Raw genomic sequence first — 22,068 nt, forward strand, 5'->3', positions numbered from 1 at the left:
TTGTATATATAAAATGTAAAATATACATTAAAAATAAAATAAATATTACATATATTTATATACAAATATATGATGATTGCTTTTTTGTATACACGTAATTAATATATATATTGGATATACTTTATTCACTTAGCAATTTTATTTTGCAGTTGAATGTTATTTCAATGAATTTTTAATAAATATTTTAAAATAATAAAAATGATACAAAATAAAAAATTATTTATTATTAAACAGAAAAAAGAAATGTATTCAACCAATAAAAAGACTTAAAAAATAACAAAGAATTTTACAATAGTAAACTGAATCACCATAATATAAACATTGGATTTCCAAAACAAACTAGATTTCAGCAGCCGTTTTAAATCACTGCAAACAATTAACAGATTAAAATACCAATATAGCAAATATTCCTGCGTGGTAAGCTGTGGAGGGATATAGCTCGTCCGATCTAGGGTATCTGTCGACTTTTCAAGAACAGCAGTAGTGGGAGTCTGATTGCATGTCATATAAGGGAGGGATATGAGTATTTTTTTTAATGCATGTTTGTTTGTTTATGGAGTTGGGAATTGAGTTTCCCTTTACTTCCCTCGAATGTGGTGTTTTGACGCAAATGAAATGTGCACCTTCTCAATTGCATCCAAATTCTTGGCATTCATGAGAGGGTGATGAGTCCATATTTGATGCTAATTTTTTGTTTGAACTGGATAGATTTCATTACATAAACTCACACTTATTCACAAAAATAGCATATTTTTGTGTTTTATCCCTAAATTGAACCTAAATGTGAAAACATGTGTTTTTGTGCTTAAATTGAGCAATTTAATTATACTTTTATTCCATTCGATGCCGTGATGTGTTTTGTGAGTGATTTCAGGTCAATTAAGTAAGAATGGGTTGGTAGAAGTGGAAGAAAGCATGCAAAAATGGATAACACATGAAGAAAACAAAGAAGAAGCACACAGCCAAGTGTGTGTACGCACAACCTTCTGTGCGTACGCACAAGAGAAAAAATCAGCAAGTGTGCGTACACACACATCTGTGCGTATGCACAAGTCCCTGAGCATGATTTCATTAATGAAGTACGTGGCTCGCGAATTTGGGGCTCTCTTGGCCCATTTTTGGAGTTGCCGAAGCCTTTTGGAGTGCTATATCAAAGGGAAATGAAGACATATCAAGACATTAGTTTTATGAGCTTAGAATTAGTTTTAGGGAGCTCACTAACACATTAGAAAAGGCATTAGGAGTAGGAGTAGGGTAGAGTAGAAAAATTCTCTCTTAGGATTTACTTAAATTTCCTTGTAGCATTTTATAGTTTAAGTTTTGATCTTGAAGTTTGCTCATCTCTTTTGTAAGTACTCTTTAATTTCCTCTTTAATTACATTACTTTGTTACATTTTCTTATGGTTCAAGCTAGTTTGTTAATATATGCAATTTTGGTTTCTTGAAGTTTTGGTGGATGAATTTGATGCTTTATGATTTCTATTTGCTTGATTAAATGTTTATTGTTGATATTGTGAATAGTTTGGTTTTAGTTTTTATTATCTTTTGCAATTTCTTATGTTTTACTTTTATGCTCACCAAGTGTTTGTGAAAATATCATTTGATAATTTTGAGTAGATTTTCACACCTTGACTTGGAAAATAAGTTCCTAAGATACTAGAGTTATAATGTCCGGCATTTAGTGGTAATTCTTGGGTAGTTAGTTAGCTCTTGTTTCCATTGATGCTAGCCTTTTACTAAGAAATTAGTAAGTTAGCTAGGACTTATAGATTAAGGTCAATTATGCTTGCTTGACTTACTCCTCGATGTTAAGGGTTGACAAAGTGAGATTGACTCATCATAGTTATCATAGTTGTGGTTATGGCGATGATAGGATTCCTTAATTCTCATTCCCAAGTCAAGGCTCTTTTATACATTTATAGCATTTTCACTAGTTTTGACCTTACTCCCTTTTTACTTGCATTAAATTTTCTTTTTTTATTATTATTTGTTAGTTCTTTTATTTCTTAGTTCTTTTACATTTTTCGTTTCATACTTGAAAATCCCATGATTTCACAACCAAGAATGTGCACCTAATTTGCATTGTTCGAAAGAAGACGACCAGGGATTTAAAACTCCCAGTTTTTATTGGTTTGTGTTGTGACAAACAAAATTAAACTTTGATTGAGAGTTAATTATTTATTTAGACTATACATGCAACGAGATTCTATTTTGTGAAATTCTAGATCAACACTAATTCTCACATCAAGTTTTTAGCGTCGTTACCGGGGAGTTGCAATGGTGTTATATTATTGGCTATTGTAAATATATTAATATGTAAATAGCTTGATTTTTTGTTATCTTTTGTTTTTGTTAATGGTTAGGATTGGGATCCCAAAGGACATTGAAAATTCAAGCATTGGTGGAGAATTCAAGCACAAGCCACCATAGCAAGGGCTCTCCCAATTGTCTAACTTAAAGATAATAAATTAAAGTGTTAGGTGGGAGACACCTATCATGGTAACATCTTTCTAAACCTCTCTTTATATATAGTTTTAATTCATTGAATTTTACTTCTTCTAGCTAGCTTAAGTTTAGTTTAATTTTGAGCTTAGCTAGGTTAGATTTTAGTTTGGACCATGTGGTTGTGCAATGTTGGATGTTTTGGGGTTGAAACCCTTTATTGAGCTCAAGCTTGATACCTTAGAGTTTGGAATTTTTTTTTTTTGAAAAACAGACCATGTGTGTGCGCACACACCTGTGTGTACGCACATCAACCCCAGATCCTGCATTCTGTGTGTATGCACCCAGCTGTGCGTACACACACTCAGTTGCACACCCTTATGGGGTGCATCACATCAGTTTTCCTTCCTTGTGCGTACGAACACCTGCGTGCGCACACACACGTGATTCTTTTTCAGTAAAAAAATTGTCTTTTGTGCGTACGCACACCTTCATACCACGTCCCTGCCCAGAGTGTTCGCACACATAAGTGCGTACGCACATTTTTTCAAACCTACCCTCCACGCGTACGCGAGCCTCACGCGTACGCGTTGCCTCCCATTTTCTCCCTCTCACGCGTACGCCTGCCAGACGCGTACGCATGCATGACCCCCCTCTCCTGTTTCACACACTCTTCTTTTCTCCTCTTCTCTCCATTTCTTCTCTTCTTTTCTCTTTTCCTTTCTTCTTTCCCTCCTCCAGCCACCATCCACCACTATCATTCACCTTCCACCATCATTTTCTTTAGTTAGTTTGTTAGATAGTTAGTTATTTGTTTAGTTCGTTAGTTTAATTTTCTGTTTTGGTGCTAAGTGTTGGATTATTGCATTGATTTGCTGATTCTATTGAGATATTACTGCTGATTACTGATTGGATGCTATTTTAGCATCATTGTAATAATTATTTATTGTTGGAATTCTTTGTTGAGGTTATAAATTGTTGCTTGGTATTGAGTTCTTCATGTTCAATTTTGTGCATACTAAGTACTCATAACATTACCTTTGAGAATGTCTTTGGATTTCTAAATTGCATGTTGTAACTACCATGTAATTTGAATTCACTATCTATCATTAGGCAATTTGTTTTTAGTTGATGCATTTTTTGTTAGGTGATGCTTGCTATGATTGATTTTTATTTACGTCAACTAGTTGATGCATTGAAATTAAGGAATTATGAAATTAGATCGCAAGCTCACCTAGTGACATTTTTTGAGCTTTTTAATCTTTGTGGACTATGCTTGCTAAATAGCATAGCAATTCCACTTCATGTCATTTAGGTGTTACAAACAAACTTTCTTCTATCATCTATTTCACAATTGCTTGATGAATGCCGAAAGCAGGTTAAGAATTTTTCTCAAAATAGAATTGGCGTTGCAAGTATAGTTCCAAATCCACAATCAACCAACATCAAAGTTTAATTTAAAGAATTGTCACAATACAAATCAAATAACCGAGAGTTTTAAATCCCGGGTCGTTCTCCCTAGGAATTGCAATGAAGTGCTCAATTATTGGCTATTAGGGGAAAAAAGAGGGTTTGATGGCAAGAAACAAGTAATGTAAATAGCTAGAAATTAAATAAGCAAACAATAACTAAATATCAAAAGCAACTAAACTTAAAGCAATTAATCAAAAGAAAGGAAAATTCAAATGCTAGAAACCTCTTGGCAAGGATTGAGAGTTAATGTTACCTATCCTAGCCATTGACCACAAACATATGATGATTATGAAGAGTTAATCCTACTTAGTCAACCCTAACATCGAGGATAAGTCAAATAGGCATAATTGATCTCAATCCACAAGTCCTAGCTAACTCACTAATTAGCTTAGTGAAAGACTAGCGTTAGTGGAAACCAAATCAACTAACTACCCTAATATATGAATCAAGAATGGACATTATTAATGACTCAAGATCACCTAAGTCCTCAATTCCAAGTCAAGAGTATGAAAACTATACAAAAACTAAGCCAAGAATTTTATCAAACATTTGGTGTGCATGAAAATAAAATCATATTAAATTGCAATAATAATAAAATCTAAAGCTACCAAATGCAAGATACCAATAATAACAACTCAATTAAATGACAATAAACAAAGAAACATTAAATTGCATTAAATGAAAATTAAAATCAACAAGTGTTTATAAATTAAAAATGGCAAAATTGAGAAAATAACAAAAGAAACTAAGATGATCAAGACAAGAAAGCATGAAAACATAAATGAAACTATAGTAAAACAAGAATTAAAGACTAAAATTAAAGAGAAATTAAGCTAGAAACCCTAAATTCTAGAGAGAAGATAAAATTTTTCTCTCTAGAAAACTAAGCTAAGACATGTAAAAATCTAACCCTAATTGCTCCACCATTATTTCCACTTGAATTCTGCTTAAAATAGCTTCAGAAATGAGTTAGATAGGATTTTGGAGGCCTAGAATTCGCCCCCAGCGTATTGCATTAAATGAGGTCACGTGCTGAGTGTCACGCGTATGCATCACTTGACGAACACTGGTCATGCGTACACGTGGGTCACGTGTACGCCTCGTATGGCAAATTTCCAAACTTCATTTCTTCATGAATTCTCCACTTTACATGCTTTTTCTTCATTCCTTCAATCCAATCTTTACCTTCAAAACCTGAAATCACTCAACAAACACATCAAGCCATCAAATGGAATTAAAGTGAATAAAATTTAGCAATTTTAGGGCTTAAAAAGTATGTTTTTACTTTAAAGCACAAATTAAGACAGATTCACAAAATCATGCTATTTTAATGAATAATCGTAGGAAAAGTTGATAAAATCTACCCAATTAAAAGAAATAAATACCATGAAATGTGGATTTATCAGAGGGTTTGAGATATTAATGGATTTTCTTGAAATTGAACCGTCGCTGGAGGTGTTTTTCGTTTTGTTTCAGGCGAAAGAAGTGAGGAAGGGGTTATGGTTGAAGTTGGCTAGTGCTCCTAACTGGGCTATATTTAGTCTTTACAAATCGTCGTTCAAAGGATTTAAGAAAATGTATGTGAAGGTTAGGTCATCTGAGCAAGAGTATCCATTTTATGTTGAAGAGTTTTTTGTGGAGAGGTTTCCTTTGTTTTGGCATGCGTCACCGCGTCAGATACTGGGAATGGATCGGATGGAGTATAAAGATGAAATGATTGTGGAATTTCTAGTAAATAATATATTGTCATCAAGGTTATTGGCTATTGCTGAGTTGCTTGAGTTGGAGTCTGATAAAGAATCCTTGACCGAGTATTTAGGTAATGTAGAAAGAGTTGGTGTTCTGTTAATGTTATAGTGTTTTGGCATTGATTGTTGTTTGTGTGTTGTTTTACAGGTGAGAAAGCGCCAAAGGTTACATCAAGCAGTTTGCGTGCTTTCTTTAAAGCGAAGAATGTGGATAAGGAATGGTCGAGTAATATTGCAAATGCTGAAAGGGGGCCGAGGTGAATCAAGCATCGCCACAAAAGAAGGTTGGGTATAAAAGAAAAAGGGTAAATGAAAAAGAAGCTATAGTGGATTTGACCGAAACTAAATTTGTTGATAAGGAGGTTAATTTAGAGGAAGTGAAAAGGTTTACTGAAAACTAGAAATTACTGCATGGGTATAAGGGCAATAAGGATCTTACCTCTATATGAAGTGGCCGTTTTCTCTTCATGCTTGTGTCTGATGAGTATGGTCAATGTCCGGCCGATGTTAAGCTCGTCTAGGGTGACAACACTACCCGAACTCGTGGGTACCCACCTAGCCCCTACCCGCCCCTGCACCGGGGCTGGTTTTTAACGGGGCGGGTTCTTGGACGGGACGGGACGGGTTTAGGATAAACCCACTCCCGGTATATAATATATATACTTTTAATATATATAAAATAATCAATAATATTGTATCATATTTAAATTTTTACTTTAATTTATGTTATGTATGTAATAATTGTTACATAAAATTTAAAATTTAATTTTATTTGTTAGATTTTAATAATTATAGGGGTGGGTAGAGGCGGGGTGGGCCGTTAGGGTTTAACTTTTTACTACCTGTGGGTAGAAGCACGGCGGGTTCGATGTGGGTTATTGTAGGGCGAGGCAGGATCGCGTAGGGCAACAATCTGCCTCTACCCAACCCATTGCCACCCCCTACGTCCAGGTTGTTGGTGATGTTGAGATTGCTCAGTATTTGCACGTATGTGGAGTTGTTTTTTTTTTTTTTTGGATGATGTCTGATAAAGATTGTGCAGGTCATGGGAGTTCGGCTGATGTCCGTTGGCCGAACTCAAGAGCTAAAGTACATGAGGGATGCTTTTGATAGGGCTTGTTTGGATCAAGTTATGAAGGAGAATGCAGAGAAAAGTGATAAGCTTCGGGAGACATTGGACTGGGTTAAGGCCTTGGAAGAAAAAGTGAGGTTGGGGAATGATTCAGAAAAGAAACTGGAAAAGGAGAGAGCCAGCTTGGAGGCTAGGGTAGTGGTGTTCACTTGATTTAGAATGTTGGTCGAGGTTTTTCGGGTGTTGTTTATGTCCTCGGCTGTCAATGTACTTTTCTAGCATATAGGGGTGGCAAAGGGTCTAAATTCATCGACTCGGCCCGTGTAACCCGCCAAAAAAGGTGGGCCGGGCTGGAAAATCGGGACTGCCAAATAGCAAAAGCCCGCCTAATCCGCATCGCTTACACCATGGGTTTTGGCAGGGCGGGGCGGGCTTCCTCGCCGGGCTTAGTATTTTTTTTTTGCAAGGGGGTATTTTTACAATTTTTTTGCCAAAACCTAACTTCCCTCAACCCAACTTACAAGAGAATGAATATGAAAATTGAATGTTTTGGATTATGTTTATTTTGCTTTGGAGACAATATTTATAATTATGTTTTGGATTATGTTTATTTTGCTTTGGAGACAATATTTTTAATTATGTTTTGGATGAAAACTTGGTTTATAATTATGCTTATTAGATATTCATAATTACAAAGACTTTAATATTTGTGAATATAAAAATTATAATTTTTTTATACTTTTAGAAATTATAAATTAACTAAAATTAATGATTGTAAAATTTTATATATTATTTAATAGTTAATAATAAAAAAAGAGGAGATTTGGCGGGTTTAGCCCGCCAGCCCGCAGTTAGGCGGGGCGGGGTGGGATTTTAGGACTGCCTCACAAGGCGAAACGGGCCGAACTTTTGGCGGGGAGGGGTGGGCTTCCCCGCTTGCCACCCCTACTAGCAGACCTTGGCGGGCTAGCTTCTCGAGAAGATCTTTTGCTATAACATAGTCATCTGTAGTGTGCACATACTTTTGATGGAAAGTGCAATATTTGATTTTGTCTACATATCGTTGGTCTTGATAGGTTCCTGCTTTATTTGGAGGTTTGATGTCTTTGAAGATGTCCTCTCTCTTAGTGTTAAAAGGAGTGTACGTGTCAAATTTTGGGGTGAGTTTGAAGGGTTTCTGGTCTGGTTTGTTATTTGGGTATTTGCTTCGTCTATCTTCTTCTCGGCTAGGGTTGGGCCTCTCTGCTTTTTGGATCTGTCAGAATTCTTTTATCTCAATTTGGCTTTTTGCTTTTTCTTTGAACTCGGCCAGTGTCTTTGGTTTTGTCACAACTATAGTACTTTCTCGGTCGGAGCCTACTTTTCAATGCGTGTAGGTGAACTTTTGGATTGAGGTTTGGTATCTCCATGGTTGTCTTTGTGAACCTTTTTATGTGGTCTTTAAGACTTTCATACTGTCCTTGTTTTATTGTACTGAGGTAGTCTAAGTTGTCTACATAGATCTTCGAGACAGCAAAATTGTTAACGAAAAGGTCAACTAGCTAATCGGAACTTGATATAGAACTTGCAAGCAAGCTAGAAAACAAGATCAAGGCAGCACCATCTAAAAAAGTAGGGAATGTGCAACAGAGTATTGGATCAGATGCACCGTTCATAAACATCATCGCGTTGAATTTAGTGACATATATGTTAGGATCTCCAATTCCTTCGTAGGGTTTCAAAGTTGTTGGCAAAGTGAAGTTTTTCAGCATCTAAAAGTTCATGATGTCTTTTGAAAATGAATTGGTTCACTTCACCGTTGGCTTCGTGGTGGTTGTTACTAATGGTTTGGCCTCCGACGTGTTCTCGTCTTCATCATCTTTATTTTCAGGGTTCTTGTGCTCTTCCCCCTTGCTTTGATTGTGTTGTCTTTGATTCAACAAGTCGGTCATCCGTTGGTTTTCTACTTGTAGGGATTCATTGATGGCCACCAATATTTAGGCCTGGGAAGGAGGAGGAGGAGGATTTCTCCGCTTGTCCGCCATAGGTTATAACCTGCAACAGAGAGGTGAAAACAATATAGAAAAAGTAAAGGTGGGGTTAGTTTAGAATTTTCGGACCCCACGGTGAGCGCCAAATGTTTCTGCGTGCTAAGCTGTGGGAGGGGTATAGCTCGTCCGATCTAGGGTTGAATTCACTCCTACTTGGGTTGGAGGAGGTATATATCAGCTTTCCAAGAACTGCAGCGGTGAGCACCTGCAATGGCAATGTTCAAGTCAGAAAGAGAATGAGATGAGTATAATGCAATTCAGAGTGAATAGCGTACCTTTTGCTTGTTTATGGTTTTGTATTTATAGAGTGGATGTCGGTTTTGCTTTCGCCATGTAGTATAGTTAGGTTGTTTGATCTGATCGGGGTCTATTATTTCTTGGAGATGAAGTGTAATTGTATTCTTCTTGTGATGGGTAAGGGTTCCTTATTATTCGGTTATTTGTTTAGTACGTTGCTGATTTATAGTGATTATTGGTATGAGATATAACAGACGGATCATCAACAATTTTTATCAGCCGCCAAACGAATTTACCACAAATTCAGATTTATCTGCTGTGATTCCAAAGGTTGGTAAAAATCATCTAATCTAGCAGAAGTAATTAACCGCTGCTAAACCCACTCATACCGCCGTTGAATGCCGGTTTGTGGTGTAGTGCATTCCATACAATAAGATTATTATAACATAAAATTACATGCTTGTAAATCAAAACTTTTCACATGCTGTACAAACTCGGCAAATTTTGAGTTACATGCATGTATTTATAATTTTATATGCCTTATTTCTTCCTTTACTGATTTAAAACTATTTGACTAACCGTGACCATTTTAAAAAATTAAAATTTGTAAATAGTACCATAAGTTTACTATATGTAACACCCTGCCACACTAAATTTTACGCTTATGTCATAAAATAGAGGTGGTGTGGTATTACGACCTCTAAAATAAAATGAGTACATATAATAGCAGAAGATTTATAATATGCTAGGAGCCTTGAAGAATAGAAGAAACAAAAATCGTGAAATAAAAGCGCAACGCTCAAGGAACGAGTTAACTTGTGTACTAAAAAAATCATAACTATTAAACATAAGATAACAGAAGTGGAAATAGAGTGCCAAAGATACAAAATAACAAGCTCCTAACCCAGCCTGCGAAGTCAAGACTGGCCGGAGAATATTTACATATATATACATACATATCCAAAACCCAAAAGAACACATACACAATCCTGCCTCTCCATAAACCTCTAAGAGGATCAAAAAGAATAAGTCATGAGGAGAGAAAGCTAAGTACATATATATACATCATAGCATAATAAAATATCCCAGTAACCACTCCGCTTCAAGAGTCCAAACGCCTAATGAGATGCCTCTCGACCTGCATCTGAAAAACAACAACATAGTATGGAATGAGAACCGGAGGTTCTCAGTATGGTAAAGGTGCCACACACATAATATATAAGGTCCTGGGAATGCCAGAGGCAATCCTAGAACGCCGACACTCAGATTATAGAGCTTAAAGTATTAAACAGAAGCCATAAAAGGTGGTTTCCTAAAAATATTTAATCCTAACTTAACTTAACCTTAAATCTAAGTCCTATACTGCCATTCCTCCATACCTCCAACTCCATCATGCATTTTCACAAACAAATAGACAGATAAAGGCAAACACAAGAAGATTACAACTACTGCAGGTAACAGATACACATTTAGCATGGCAAATACAGATAGGCACACCCAATTAGAGCACAAGCAAGTAATTCAAGTAATATGCATATGATGCATGCCTGTCCTATGGCTGATGAGGCTCATCTGTCGATTATCCAGCCAACCCGACAAGTCTGAATTGTCCTTAGACGGTCCCCCGACGTGCATCCCCAAGAGTCTATGCATAGATTTTTCTCAAATAATCAATATTGCTCAATGGGGTAACATTCCCCGAAATTTATATAGTGCCCGGTCACACTTACGTCGTAGGGTCAACAGAGTATCGAGTTTTTAACCTGGTACACGTGGTGGCAAGCCACGTCACTTAATCCAGGGAATCTCGTATCTCAGATTATTCAAATTCATAAGCCATATAAATAATTCAATTATAATTCATCAACATCCACATCATTCTCAATCGCATTTCATTCATCATCATACAACAATCATATTCAATCATTATCCTTCATTATCACACCTCCCATTCCGTCCATCAATAGTTCCAATTCAGAACATAATCCATTCTTTTCTAAATGACTCAAACTTAAAACATGCTCATTTTCTTAATAACTCAAAATCAAACCATATAACCTTTAAATCTAAATCTTTTTAAATAATCATATAAACAAGATCTCTAATTTTTTATAAAATTTCGGCAGCATCTCCTCTAAAACTCGGACTTTGCCACCCTTTTTGGGTCCAAACCTGCTTTCTTTTCAATTCAACATACCATTCCTCATCATCATAACAATCACCACAATAAATCTACTTCAGATCAATAATTAAACTCATACAATATTCAAATCCAACAACCAAAATTCAACTAAGAATCATAGTTCACAAATCCTAGGCTTTTAACACAAATACCTCAAATCAATAATTCACCAAATCATTAGTTAATAACTAATTATCCAATAAACTTCAACCAAATATATATTCATCGACAAATTACTAAACATTAAACATACACCTGCATTCCAACTTATCCTATGGTCATCTAGCCTAAGTTTTCACAGAACATTATATATTAAATGCAAGAAACCTAAATCATACCTTGGCCAATTTCCACGTAACGACCAAAGCTATTTATTCAAAACCAAGACAGCCCCTCAAAACTCAACTAATCCGCTTCCTCCAAGTTCCAATATTCACAATTTCAAGCTCCAATTATTTATTCACAACCTAATACACATTCATAACACATATACATCCAATTTAATACTCAAAGCTCAAATTCAATGAAAATAAAATAGAATTATCGTATCCTCACCTTACCCAAGCTTCACATAAGCAAGAGTGAACGTTTCTCTCAAGCTAATTGGATCCTAAAACATCAAAAATCAAAGAAATTCAACAAACTCGAAAATTGGGGAAATGAAAGGCTGAAGTGAAATAGCAAGTTACCTATGAAATTGTTCCGGTAGAAATGTAGAGCTCAACGCGGTGAACGCGTGGCCGTAAACGGTGCGGCGATTGGAGCTCGGACGGAGAAGTTACGGCGTACGAAAGATTGCCGTAAGGGTTCGGTGAAGTTTTCGTTCTTCCCTCCCTTTATGTGCTGCAACTACGCTTCTGTTAAATGAAGGGGAAGAAATGATTTGGGCTCACTTAAAAGGGCTGGTCCGGTTGGACCGATAGCCCGATTCGGGTCCGGTTCAACTGGTTCGGTCTTTTCGGTCCAATTTTGGACCTTTTTTTCGAAATTAGTATCAAAATTCTTGTTTCGATGAGCTCTATCCTAATTTAATATAATATTCACATTTCTAATCCTCCTTATTAAAAATTAATTTATTGACTAATTATCTACTAATTTAATCGGGGTTTACACTATAGTATCTACACTAATAAATCATCTTTAATAAAGACTCTTGTCAAAATACGTTTATGACAAAAAAGTTAGATGATATATTTAACAACATTTAAAACACGTGATAAATAAAATTATTGGAGATTGGGATTAAAGATTATTAAGGACAAAGCTAAAGGTCTCATTCAAACATCAATCTATAGTGTCTGTTATTTAGATTATTTCTTTATTAATAATAGATTTATTATTGTAATTATTTTTTAATAAGAATACATAAAGAGTACATAATATATAAGGTGTAATAACTCAACAAATATTTTCTAAGGAGATTATTCATTTGGCGCCTCCTCGGCTTCCCACACATGGCCAACAACGGGCAAGATATGTATGTACTGACCTATGACCTAAAAGACACCTTGTATATGGTATTTCCTAATACGGTTCTCTCACATGTGAGATTCATTATCTCAAAATTACGCGCGCTTCTGCAAGAAGAGATGGTGGCCCAAGTGCGGGATATAGCAGGACACCTTCTCGTAATGCCGGATGATAATCATTTGCTGTGGGCTGATGCTTTATTTGGGCATGAATTATTCTTCCAACATCTTGACCAACCACTTCACCCGATCAATTCTGTTATCCAAATGCACTTCCAGTTTGACGTCAATTTTCTTAATGTTCTCCAGCATCAATTCAATCCTCCATTACAGTTGAATAACATGGATAACTTTATCGTTGGTCCCATAAATGAATAATTCTCTTAGAAAATATTTGTTGAGTTATTATACTTTATATATTATGTATTCTTTATGTACTCTCACTAAAAAATAATTACAATGATAAGCCTATTATTGATAAAGAAATAATTGAAGTAACAATGTCAAACAATTACAAAATGTGATAAATGTGATAATCAATATTCAAATTAAACAACATTTAACTAACCAACAAATTATATCTCAAATAACATAATTTTTCTGTACTTATCTAGAGATGTATTTTTTCTGTACTCATCTAGAGATTACGAATTCGAATCTCAATTCTAATTTAAAGAAAAAAAAAATACTCAACTACTTGCTCAATTAATCTGAACTTGTTGGGATATGAAAGATATATACAACGTTTATGATAATATTTATCCACATATATAGAACAACGGCGATTAATTAATATAGTCTTTCATATTTTTTAGTTCTTTTAAATTAGAGTTAAAGAAAGTTATTCTGTATTTAATTTATCCAAATTTAATATATACTTTAATTTCATGAACCGTTATTATTATTTGTTTTAACTATACTATTAGAATTAGGCATGTACAACTATTACTTGGTCCTAAAGCTGTGTTTTGATAAATATTTTATGATGACCGAAAAAAGAAACGATATAAAAATTGTTTATGCTATCCTTTCTATTTATTAATTTTCAGATTTTAGATTAAATAACAAAATATTTATACACAAATATATAATAATTAATTTAATAATTATTTTTTATTAATTTAATAATTATATTTTTTATATACACATAATATTTTTGTTATCAAAATATTGAATATTAAACTAATAATAATTAGTTAGGATATATAACAGCATCTTTTATTGCACCACCTCAATTGTCATCACTAAACAAAGAATTTCCTAAGCCAATTTGAGGGGATTTTCTTTTCCGACACAGTCTTTCTTATATTAGTATTTGTTTGACACTACTGTATATTATTATTTTAGGAAATAAAGTGATTGCATTATAAAGAAAAATAATACTATAATAGTCCATTTCAGTTAATATTATAACAGGTTATCAAATAAATTTAGTATAAAAAATTTACTAAAAATCAGTTTTTGTTGAATTTAAATTTTAGATATTTCTTCTAATTGAGTTTCAAATATTGTATGTTGTTTAAGAAATTTGAATCTTTTTATATTAAATATTGTGGCTGTGCAATATTAATTTTTAAAACTTTTTCTTATACTAAATCTAGGTAACCGCATACAATTTGCATTTTAAAATGTAAATTAGATCATATATTCTCCAAAGTGTGACATGTTATGGTGCATTTAAATATGAATTATTACTCTGAACCCTACTCTTCCCAATTTGTCTGATGTTGTGTCGGCAAGTAAAATGAAAACTAAAAGGATTACAAAAGAAGAAGATAATATTTAAATGGTTTGATATGTGTTTAATCTATCCATCATATTATTTTAATTTTGGGTATATAATCTATATTTTATATATATATGAGTTAAATTTATCTTTAAAATATTTTTTTAATTAAATTGATCCTTAGAAAATTACAAATTAATTATATTTGTCCTTTAGTTATTTTATTTATAATTTTTGTCAACGATTGATGATGTGAAATATTAACTAATAGCATACATGCATGACACGTAACATGTTCAATTAGAGGTTGACTAAATATGTTTACGAAAATCTATCAATTTAGTCACTAGGTCATATTAGGAATATAATTTTTGTAATTGAAAAAAATAACTAAAATAATAAATTTTCATAAATATATTTAGTCAAGATCCAATTAGATATATCAAGTATTTATACATTATCAGTTAATGTTTTATAATATCAATCTTTAAAAAAAATTGTTAATAGAATGACTGAAAAACAAATATGATTAATATATAATTTTTGAAAATTAATTTAATTAAAAAAAAATTTTAACAATAAATTTAAAAAATATCTTATTTTTTAAAAACTAATTTAACTATTAACCCATTTCACATGCTACTAGTTACTTGAGAAATATAATAATATGTAGAGCATTACATCTACAATTTTTACTTCTTTATTTTTATTTAACAAAAGGGGGAAAATACTGATGAGAAATGCAATATGTGAATGGTTCTATGAATGTGGTTATCCTTAATTATTCATACATATATTAATGAATAATTTATTATGTTAACGAAGAACACTCATGCAATTGCTTTGCCTGTTTAGCATCTGATACTTTTCTTTAACTTTTACACCAACGTTAAAGCACAATTTAGACCATTAATAAAATTTAATTAACTACATCAACATGCATGGTTGGTAGGCTATTAGCTTAAATTAATCCTAAATTTAGCACGAGTCTTTCACTTTAACAAAGAGTGGTCCTCCTTAGTTATAGTATATATCTTCAATTTACTTTTTCAACAAATCTTTTATTATAAAACCCTAAAATTTATTCTTTAAGCTAAACAGTATATATATATTCTCATGATATCTCTCTATTTGGTAGGATAAAAACTAATCCGTCACGAATCAGAATTTCATTTAAAGATTTGCTATTAGTCAATGGATTGATGCATGCACTAGATGGATTCGAATTTCCTACGGTATATATCTCCTAATTCAGCAGACAAAAGACTAATTTATCATAGATCGAAGCTCTATTTACAAATTTATTGCTGGTAAATAGGCTGCTGCATGCAGTAGCGGATCTAAAAAATTTTATTAGTGAAGGCAAAATATATAGTATAATAATAATTTTTATAATTATACTATGAATCTATGATATTATAAAATATGATTACTTTTTGAATTATTTACCCAACAAATTAAAACAATAAAATAATAATTTAAAATAATAACAAATAATTTAAAATTTCATTCTTCTAGGTTTCATATTTTAAAAAGATTGAATAATTTTTTATTGTCAATACAATCAAATGTCTCTCTTTCTAAAAGCCTCCTTTTGTTAGAAGAGGTCGATGAATTATTTTGGGATCCAATCTCTAAGACCATGTTCTTTTAAAATATTTCTCCATTACTAAAAGAATAAATTTATAAACCTAAGTTAATTAATTAATAAAAATAATTTATAATTCCATACAAATTTAAAAGTATAATATAAAATTATAAATACAAAACATAAACCAAAGAATAAAAAAAATACAATATAACATCAAATTAAGAATATATATAGTAATAAAAAGTCTCAAAAAATATAGATGTTGCAAACCACCCAATCTTAAAAATAACTACCCCACAACATTATCATTATTCCTCATCTTATAGCATCTTCCAATAATGAGATTCACTATAAAAATAATTCTCAATTCCAATAAAGAGATTTATTGTAAAATTCAATTAATTTTCAATAACAAAATGCAATATCTTAATTCAATTATACATTAATATACACAAACATAAATATCCAATAATCCAATTATTCAATAACATCAAATATTCAAATTCACAGTTTCACATCAATATCCGAATTCACATCAATTATTCAAATTTTAAACAGTATTAAATTCTTATTTCTAAATTAATAAAATCAATTCTTACTGGAGAGTGGAGAAATGAGACCGCAAGAGAATCACTGACGCAGAGACAGAGAGCGATATAGACAACAGAGTGGTGAGACAGCCGGACAGACGGAGTGGCGAGAGTGCGAGATCGTGAGAGACGATGACGGAGCAACAAGTCAGCGACGAGCCAACAATAAACTAGACAACCAACAACGAGTTAGCAGGAGACAGTAAACGTAGAAACAAAGAGCAAGCAAATAGGATAAATCAGAAGACAGCGAGCCAGCAACAAATCAACAGCTTACGCGGTGAGCTGCGCATCAGTTACGCGAGAGGGAGAAGGAGGTAGAGACAAAATTGAGAAAGGGGAAAAAGAGAAGGGTGTTACGGACTTAGGAATTTCAATTTTGGGGTGGGATCAAATTGTATTTGGGAGTGGGGTTTAGGGTAGGGTCAGATTATTTTTGGGATTTCAATTTTGGGGATGGAGTCAAATTGTTTTTGGGAGTGGGGACACTTTTTTTTTTACTTAGTGCTTTTTAGTAATTTGTCAAATTCTACTGGAAGCATCTATCTCCACTCACCTATGAATAAATCCGTTCCTGGCTGCATGTACAAAGTGAATTTGAACTCTTGACACTTACTAAAACAGACAAGTAAATTTATCATTAAATTAATCTAATTTGGTTATACTTTAGACATATATAAGCAGATAATTTTTTTTGTTGTTCATAATATTTTCTAATCCAACAGATCAATGATGATTAATTCATCACAAATTTAAAATTTTATTTAAGAGTTAATTATTAGCCAATAAATTATTACATATACAAAATGAAATTCAAATTTTTGTTACTTATTTAATCCAGTTTATTTCCATTTATTTGAAAAGCAAATCAAATACTTCCAAATAAAGCATATATATGTCAGAGATCTAGTTGATTTTTTAATGTTAAAATAATTATTCTTTATTACGCTTTGAGACTTGTTTTTTGAGTTTTGCTATAAAACAATAAACATCGCCACTGCTACTACAATATAATAATGCTTTATTTTAAGCTAGCTACTATAATTCAAATATTAATACATACTAGTGTATGAACCCGTGCTTAGCACGGAAAAATTTATAAAAGTAAACAAAAAATTATATGTTTGGATACTTTAAAAAAAACACAAAATAATTATTATGTTAAGAAATTTATAAAATTATTATCAAAATCAAAGTTTAACTTAAAAATAGTGAATAATAATCATTTTACATTTTTTTAAGTAAAATAATTATACATTGATACAGAATTTAAAATAAAATTAAAATATTTATATTAGAATATTATTTTTTCAAAGACTTTTCTATAAATAACATTGATGGTTAAATTTGTAGACATTCCTACGTGATTTATAAGTAAAACTTTTAAATCTCTCTTACTCTTAACTCTTGAAAGTGCCACATATAGTTGGCCATGTGTAAAAACTGGTTTGGACAAGTACAATCTAATATGAGATAAAGTTTATCCATGAGACTTATTAATTGTCATGGCAAACGATACTATTATGGGAAACTGTCTTCGTTGGAATCTAACTGGGACGATTTTATTTGTTGGTATCATATTCATTCTTGGAGTCAAAGCAATATGACCAACATTGTTATCTGTTAAGACTTCACATTCTATGACATGATTTCCAAGCTTCCTAACTTGTAGCCTTATACCATTACAAAGACCATTTGGATTGGTCAATATTTTTCAGTAACATCACCGGATTACCAACCTTGAGTATTAATTTATGTGGAGGCAAACCAGAGCAATTTATGCTATTCAGTAATTCAGGACCATAGAGATCTAGTTGACTCTCCATATTCCCTTCATCCATACAAATCGAATCCGAACCAAGATATAATTTTTTTCCTCCAGGAATGATAGCCATCAGATGGTTGTTGACCTCTTCAACGATGTCCAGTGTGGGAGCTAGTATAGTTCTTGCTTTGAAAAAATCCTTTGTGGACATGTTATCAAAAATATTTGGATAAGAAAAATGAACCAACTCATCAAATGCCTGGTCCGAATAAGGAATAACAATATCTCCTGGAAGACATATCTCAGATTCACCATCCATATTGTCACATATTAGACCATCACAAACTTTCAATAACCACTCACCAAATTGCTCTGTCTCATCTTCATCTGAAGCAATCGTCCCTACAGAAAGTCTCATATTTTTTGTTAGTTTGAGTACCTGACAAAACTTCTAAAGGTAAGATGAATTCACGGTTGAATGAACAATATCTTGTCTCGATCCTCGTGAAATGACAGAAAGAATGTCTAAAGTCTCCACCTAGTACAACCACTTTTCTTCCAAAGGGCAAATCTTTGTTATATGTTGGAGAAAACCTCATGATATCACCTAAACATTTATCAAGCACTTCATAGCAGTACCTACTAACCATTGGAGCCCTATCCCAAATTATAAGTTTGGCTTTCAACAGCAGCATTGCTTGAGGAGAACCAGGTTTGATGTTACATACAGAATTCTCAGTTATATTCAGCAATATTTTGAACCTTGAGTGTGCCGTTCTTCCATTGGAAAGAAGTAAAGATGCAATACCACTTGAAGCAATGTTTAACATAATATCACCCCTTGAGCGAATCTCAACAGACATAAGGTTCTAGAGAAATGTTTTTCTAGTACCCCCATAACCATACACAAAGAAAAAAAACCCTTCATCACAATACACAGCTGTAACAATTTTATCGAATACATATTTCTGCTCAGGTGTTGCGATGGCTAACATGTTTGAGACATTTTTCTTTAAATCATCCCTGTTAAAGTGTAGCTCTTCCCTGATAACCCTTTCGGTTAACAAAGAACTATCAAATTCAATTGCTAAAGGCATAGGAGGATAGTCTTTCAAGGTTTTACCATAGGAATGTAAGATCTTGTCTATATCCATTAAGCACAACTGATTAATCTCATCATCTGATATGGTTAACTCTGCATATTATACGATACTGTAAAAAGTTAATCAAACTAAAAATGATCAATAATGAAGAACTTTTATAATTGCAATTATAAAAACTCACTCCTTATGTTCATCACGATTCTTTGTCGATACAAAATATCATCTGAGAGTTCATGCCAACATCTATCCCAGACATGATCTGGTCTTGAGATATTGTTGGATGTTAATAGAATGACAAATAACCTTCTAACATATGATCCCGAGGCCCACGAGCTTGCTTCCTTAATTGCATCCATGAATTCTCTGTCATCTTGCAAGAGTCCAAAGACGAAGCATGCATCCCTATACGTAGCATAAATTGTTCCTCCTACTGTTCTTATATCTCAAAAATTCATACATCCTCTTTGAGTATTCAAGAGAAGTCGTTGGTAATATTCTTCGGTATTTGCTGCAAAAAACTTGTTTAAAATCCCACTTTTAAATTGCTAAATGGCTTAGGCTACATGATTTCAATTATTATGTAGCTACACATCCGCATAAGATTAATTTTTCTAAAAAATATAGAACAATTCTAAAATTGTGTAATTTGCAGATTATAACTGCTGAAAGTTATTTGAACATTTGTTTTCTAGTGTAGATAAATCGAATAAAATGGGCGTGGGGTACATGCTGTTAAGATTTTAAATTTAAATCATCAAATAAATAAGATCAAAATTGAATATAAACTCGTCATTACCTGCAGGTACATGAGTCAACCTTCCAATTGCGAAGCCTTGCTTTCGAGGAAACCACTTTGAAGCATAGTCCTTCCAAACAAACTTGGTTGGAAACTCAGCATAAGTCAGACTTCGAGCATAGGGATATGACATGTTCGCCGCCATCTATCCCAAAAACATGGACTTGAGATATTGCTCTTTCAATGATATCATTCACATTAGAAGTTTCACCATAAACCACAGGTTGCTCATCCTCCAAATAGAATGGAAGTCTAATCACAAATGGTTTTTTCTATTGGATTTTGTATCCAAATAAACCAGACTGCCTCACATGCCGAAATGTACCTACAATCGTAGTAATTCCTAATTTTGTCAACAACTTGTGTGGCTTCTGACGGATCATCAGCGTTGTATAGGGTAGTTGTTATGTGGTCATTGCCCTTATGTACATACTTAAACAGATACTTAATAGAACTTGTTTGGCATGTGTATTCCACATTTATGTGACACCCAAACTTGAGCAACAGTTCTGGATTATAAGCAATAATGAACTTATTGTCTAGTACACATTCCCTTTTCTTCACTGTTCGACCGTTATGAGTACGCCTATATTTGGGAAACCCGGCTTCATCAATGAGTGCTCGCTGTCTAAACTCTTTGGGATAAAACTTTGAACAGGATCCATTCTTCATGCAAGGTGAATTCTTGTTGTACGGACCACATGGACCATGTACCATGTAATTTTGAACAGCTCCATGTAGATTTGGCCTTTCATTTTCATCAGGAATCTTAGCTGTTATATGTTTGTCTATGTCATCTGGTGTTTGTGGCTTGAACTCGATACTCATGAATTAAATGATATGTGCATGCGGAAGTCCTCTCTTTTGAAACTCTATAGTGCAAACATCTGAAAATTGAAAAAGACAAATGAGTATAAACATATTAAGTGCTGAGTAAGGGCATCGAAAAAATGCACCCGTCATTCTCAATATGAATGACCAACATGTCAATAAGTTTGCCATCCTTCACATATTTCTTCTCACCCTCTACACCAGTCATAACTCTAGCAACGTCTAAAATAAATATCAAACAGAAGATTGTGCACAAATCACCCGTCTTAGTGATATTTTGTCATAAAAACAAAAGAAAAATTAACTTATGTACTTGCCATAAATCATACACTTACCAACCAGAAAAGGATGTTGAGGAGAGTATCCTATAATTTTTCTAAAAGGGACCAACTTAATACCATATAACGGTATTGCATCACAGAAAGAGGATAAGACAGTAGTTCTTTTTTGAAAAAATAATAAAAAATGATGTGATGTTGTGCGGTACAATCCACAGTTATTGCTAACTCTAAAGTATGTAAAAACATGCACAGCTCCCTCCGATATCAATGATTCGAATACAGATATCAGATCCTTATTTACAGAAGTATGCATAGTTGTTCCCTATTTTTTTCACAAAGCAAAATATTTTATTATTCACTTTCTACACACAGTACCAATAAGGTCCAACTAAATAAACAAATAAAATTTATATAAAATATTTCTTTCAACAAAAATAACTGAATAAATTAAAAATATGATTTAATTCTAAAATATTAAGTATTAAGTATTAACTAACAGATTTATATTCACCCAAAAGGAAGAATATGCATATAATGGATTCAAATATTTAATACTTTAATGTATACTATCATTATATTTTACACAAAAATTTAATTATATATTAACATAATAACTAAAATATTTAATTTAAAATGACTAATTTTATTGTTTAGTGACTTTCACTTGAGTATAAAATTTTTGTACTTGACTTTTTTTTCACGCAACTCATATGAAAAACAGGTTGAGAAAAC

General features: G+C 32.9%; 1 protein-coding gene and 1 long non-coding RNA gene across 2 annotated transcripts; both read right to left on the reverse strand.

The window, feature by feature from the left end:
• Window positions 1-9,818: 9,818 nt before the first annotated feature.
• LOC140176953 (uncharacterized) lies at window positions 9,819-12,052 on the reverse strand. The gene is made up of 4 exons (XR_011868238.1): window positions 11,874-12,052; window positions 11,740-11,794; window positions 11,523-11,651; window positions 9,819-10,146 (listed from the first exon to the last, which is right to left on the reverse strand). It is a non-coding gene; the product is annotated as an uncharacterized lncRNA (long non-coding RNA).
• Window positions 12,053-20,476: 8,424 nt separating this feature from the next.
• LOC140176606 (uncharacterized) lies at window positions 20,477-21,052 on the reverse strand. Its single transcript, XM_072208130.1, has one exon. The coding sequence runs from the start codon at window positions 21,050-21,052 to the stop codon at window positions 20,477-20,479; it is 576 nt and encodes a 191-aa protein (XP_072064231.1).
• Window positions 21,053-22,068: the final 1,016 nt, after the last annotated feature.

This window comes from Arachis hypogaea, chromosome 12 (assembly GCF_003086295.3).
Source record: "Arachis hypogaea cultivar Tifrunner chromosome 12, arahy.Tifrunner.gnm2.J5K5, whole genome shotgun sequence".
NCBI classification, from domain to species: Eukaryota; Viridiplantae; Streptophyta; class Magnoliopsida; order Fabales; family Fabaceae; genus Arachis; species Arachis hypogaea.

Excerpts from the sequence above, each read along its gene's own strand:
- LOC140176606 (XM_072208130.1), bottom strand. The coding sequence starts at position 21,052 with ATGAGTATCGAGTTCAAGCCACAAACACCAGATGACATAGACAAACAT.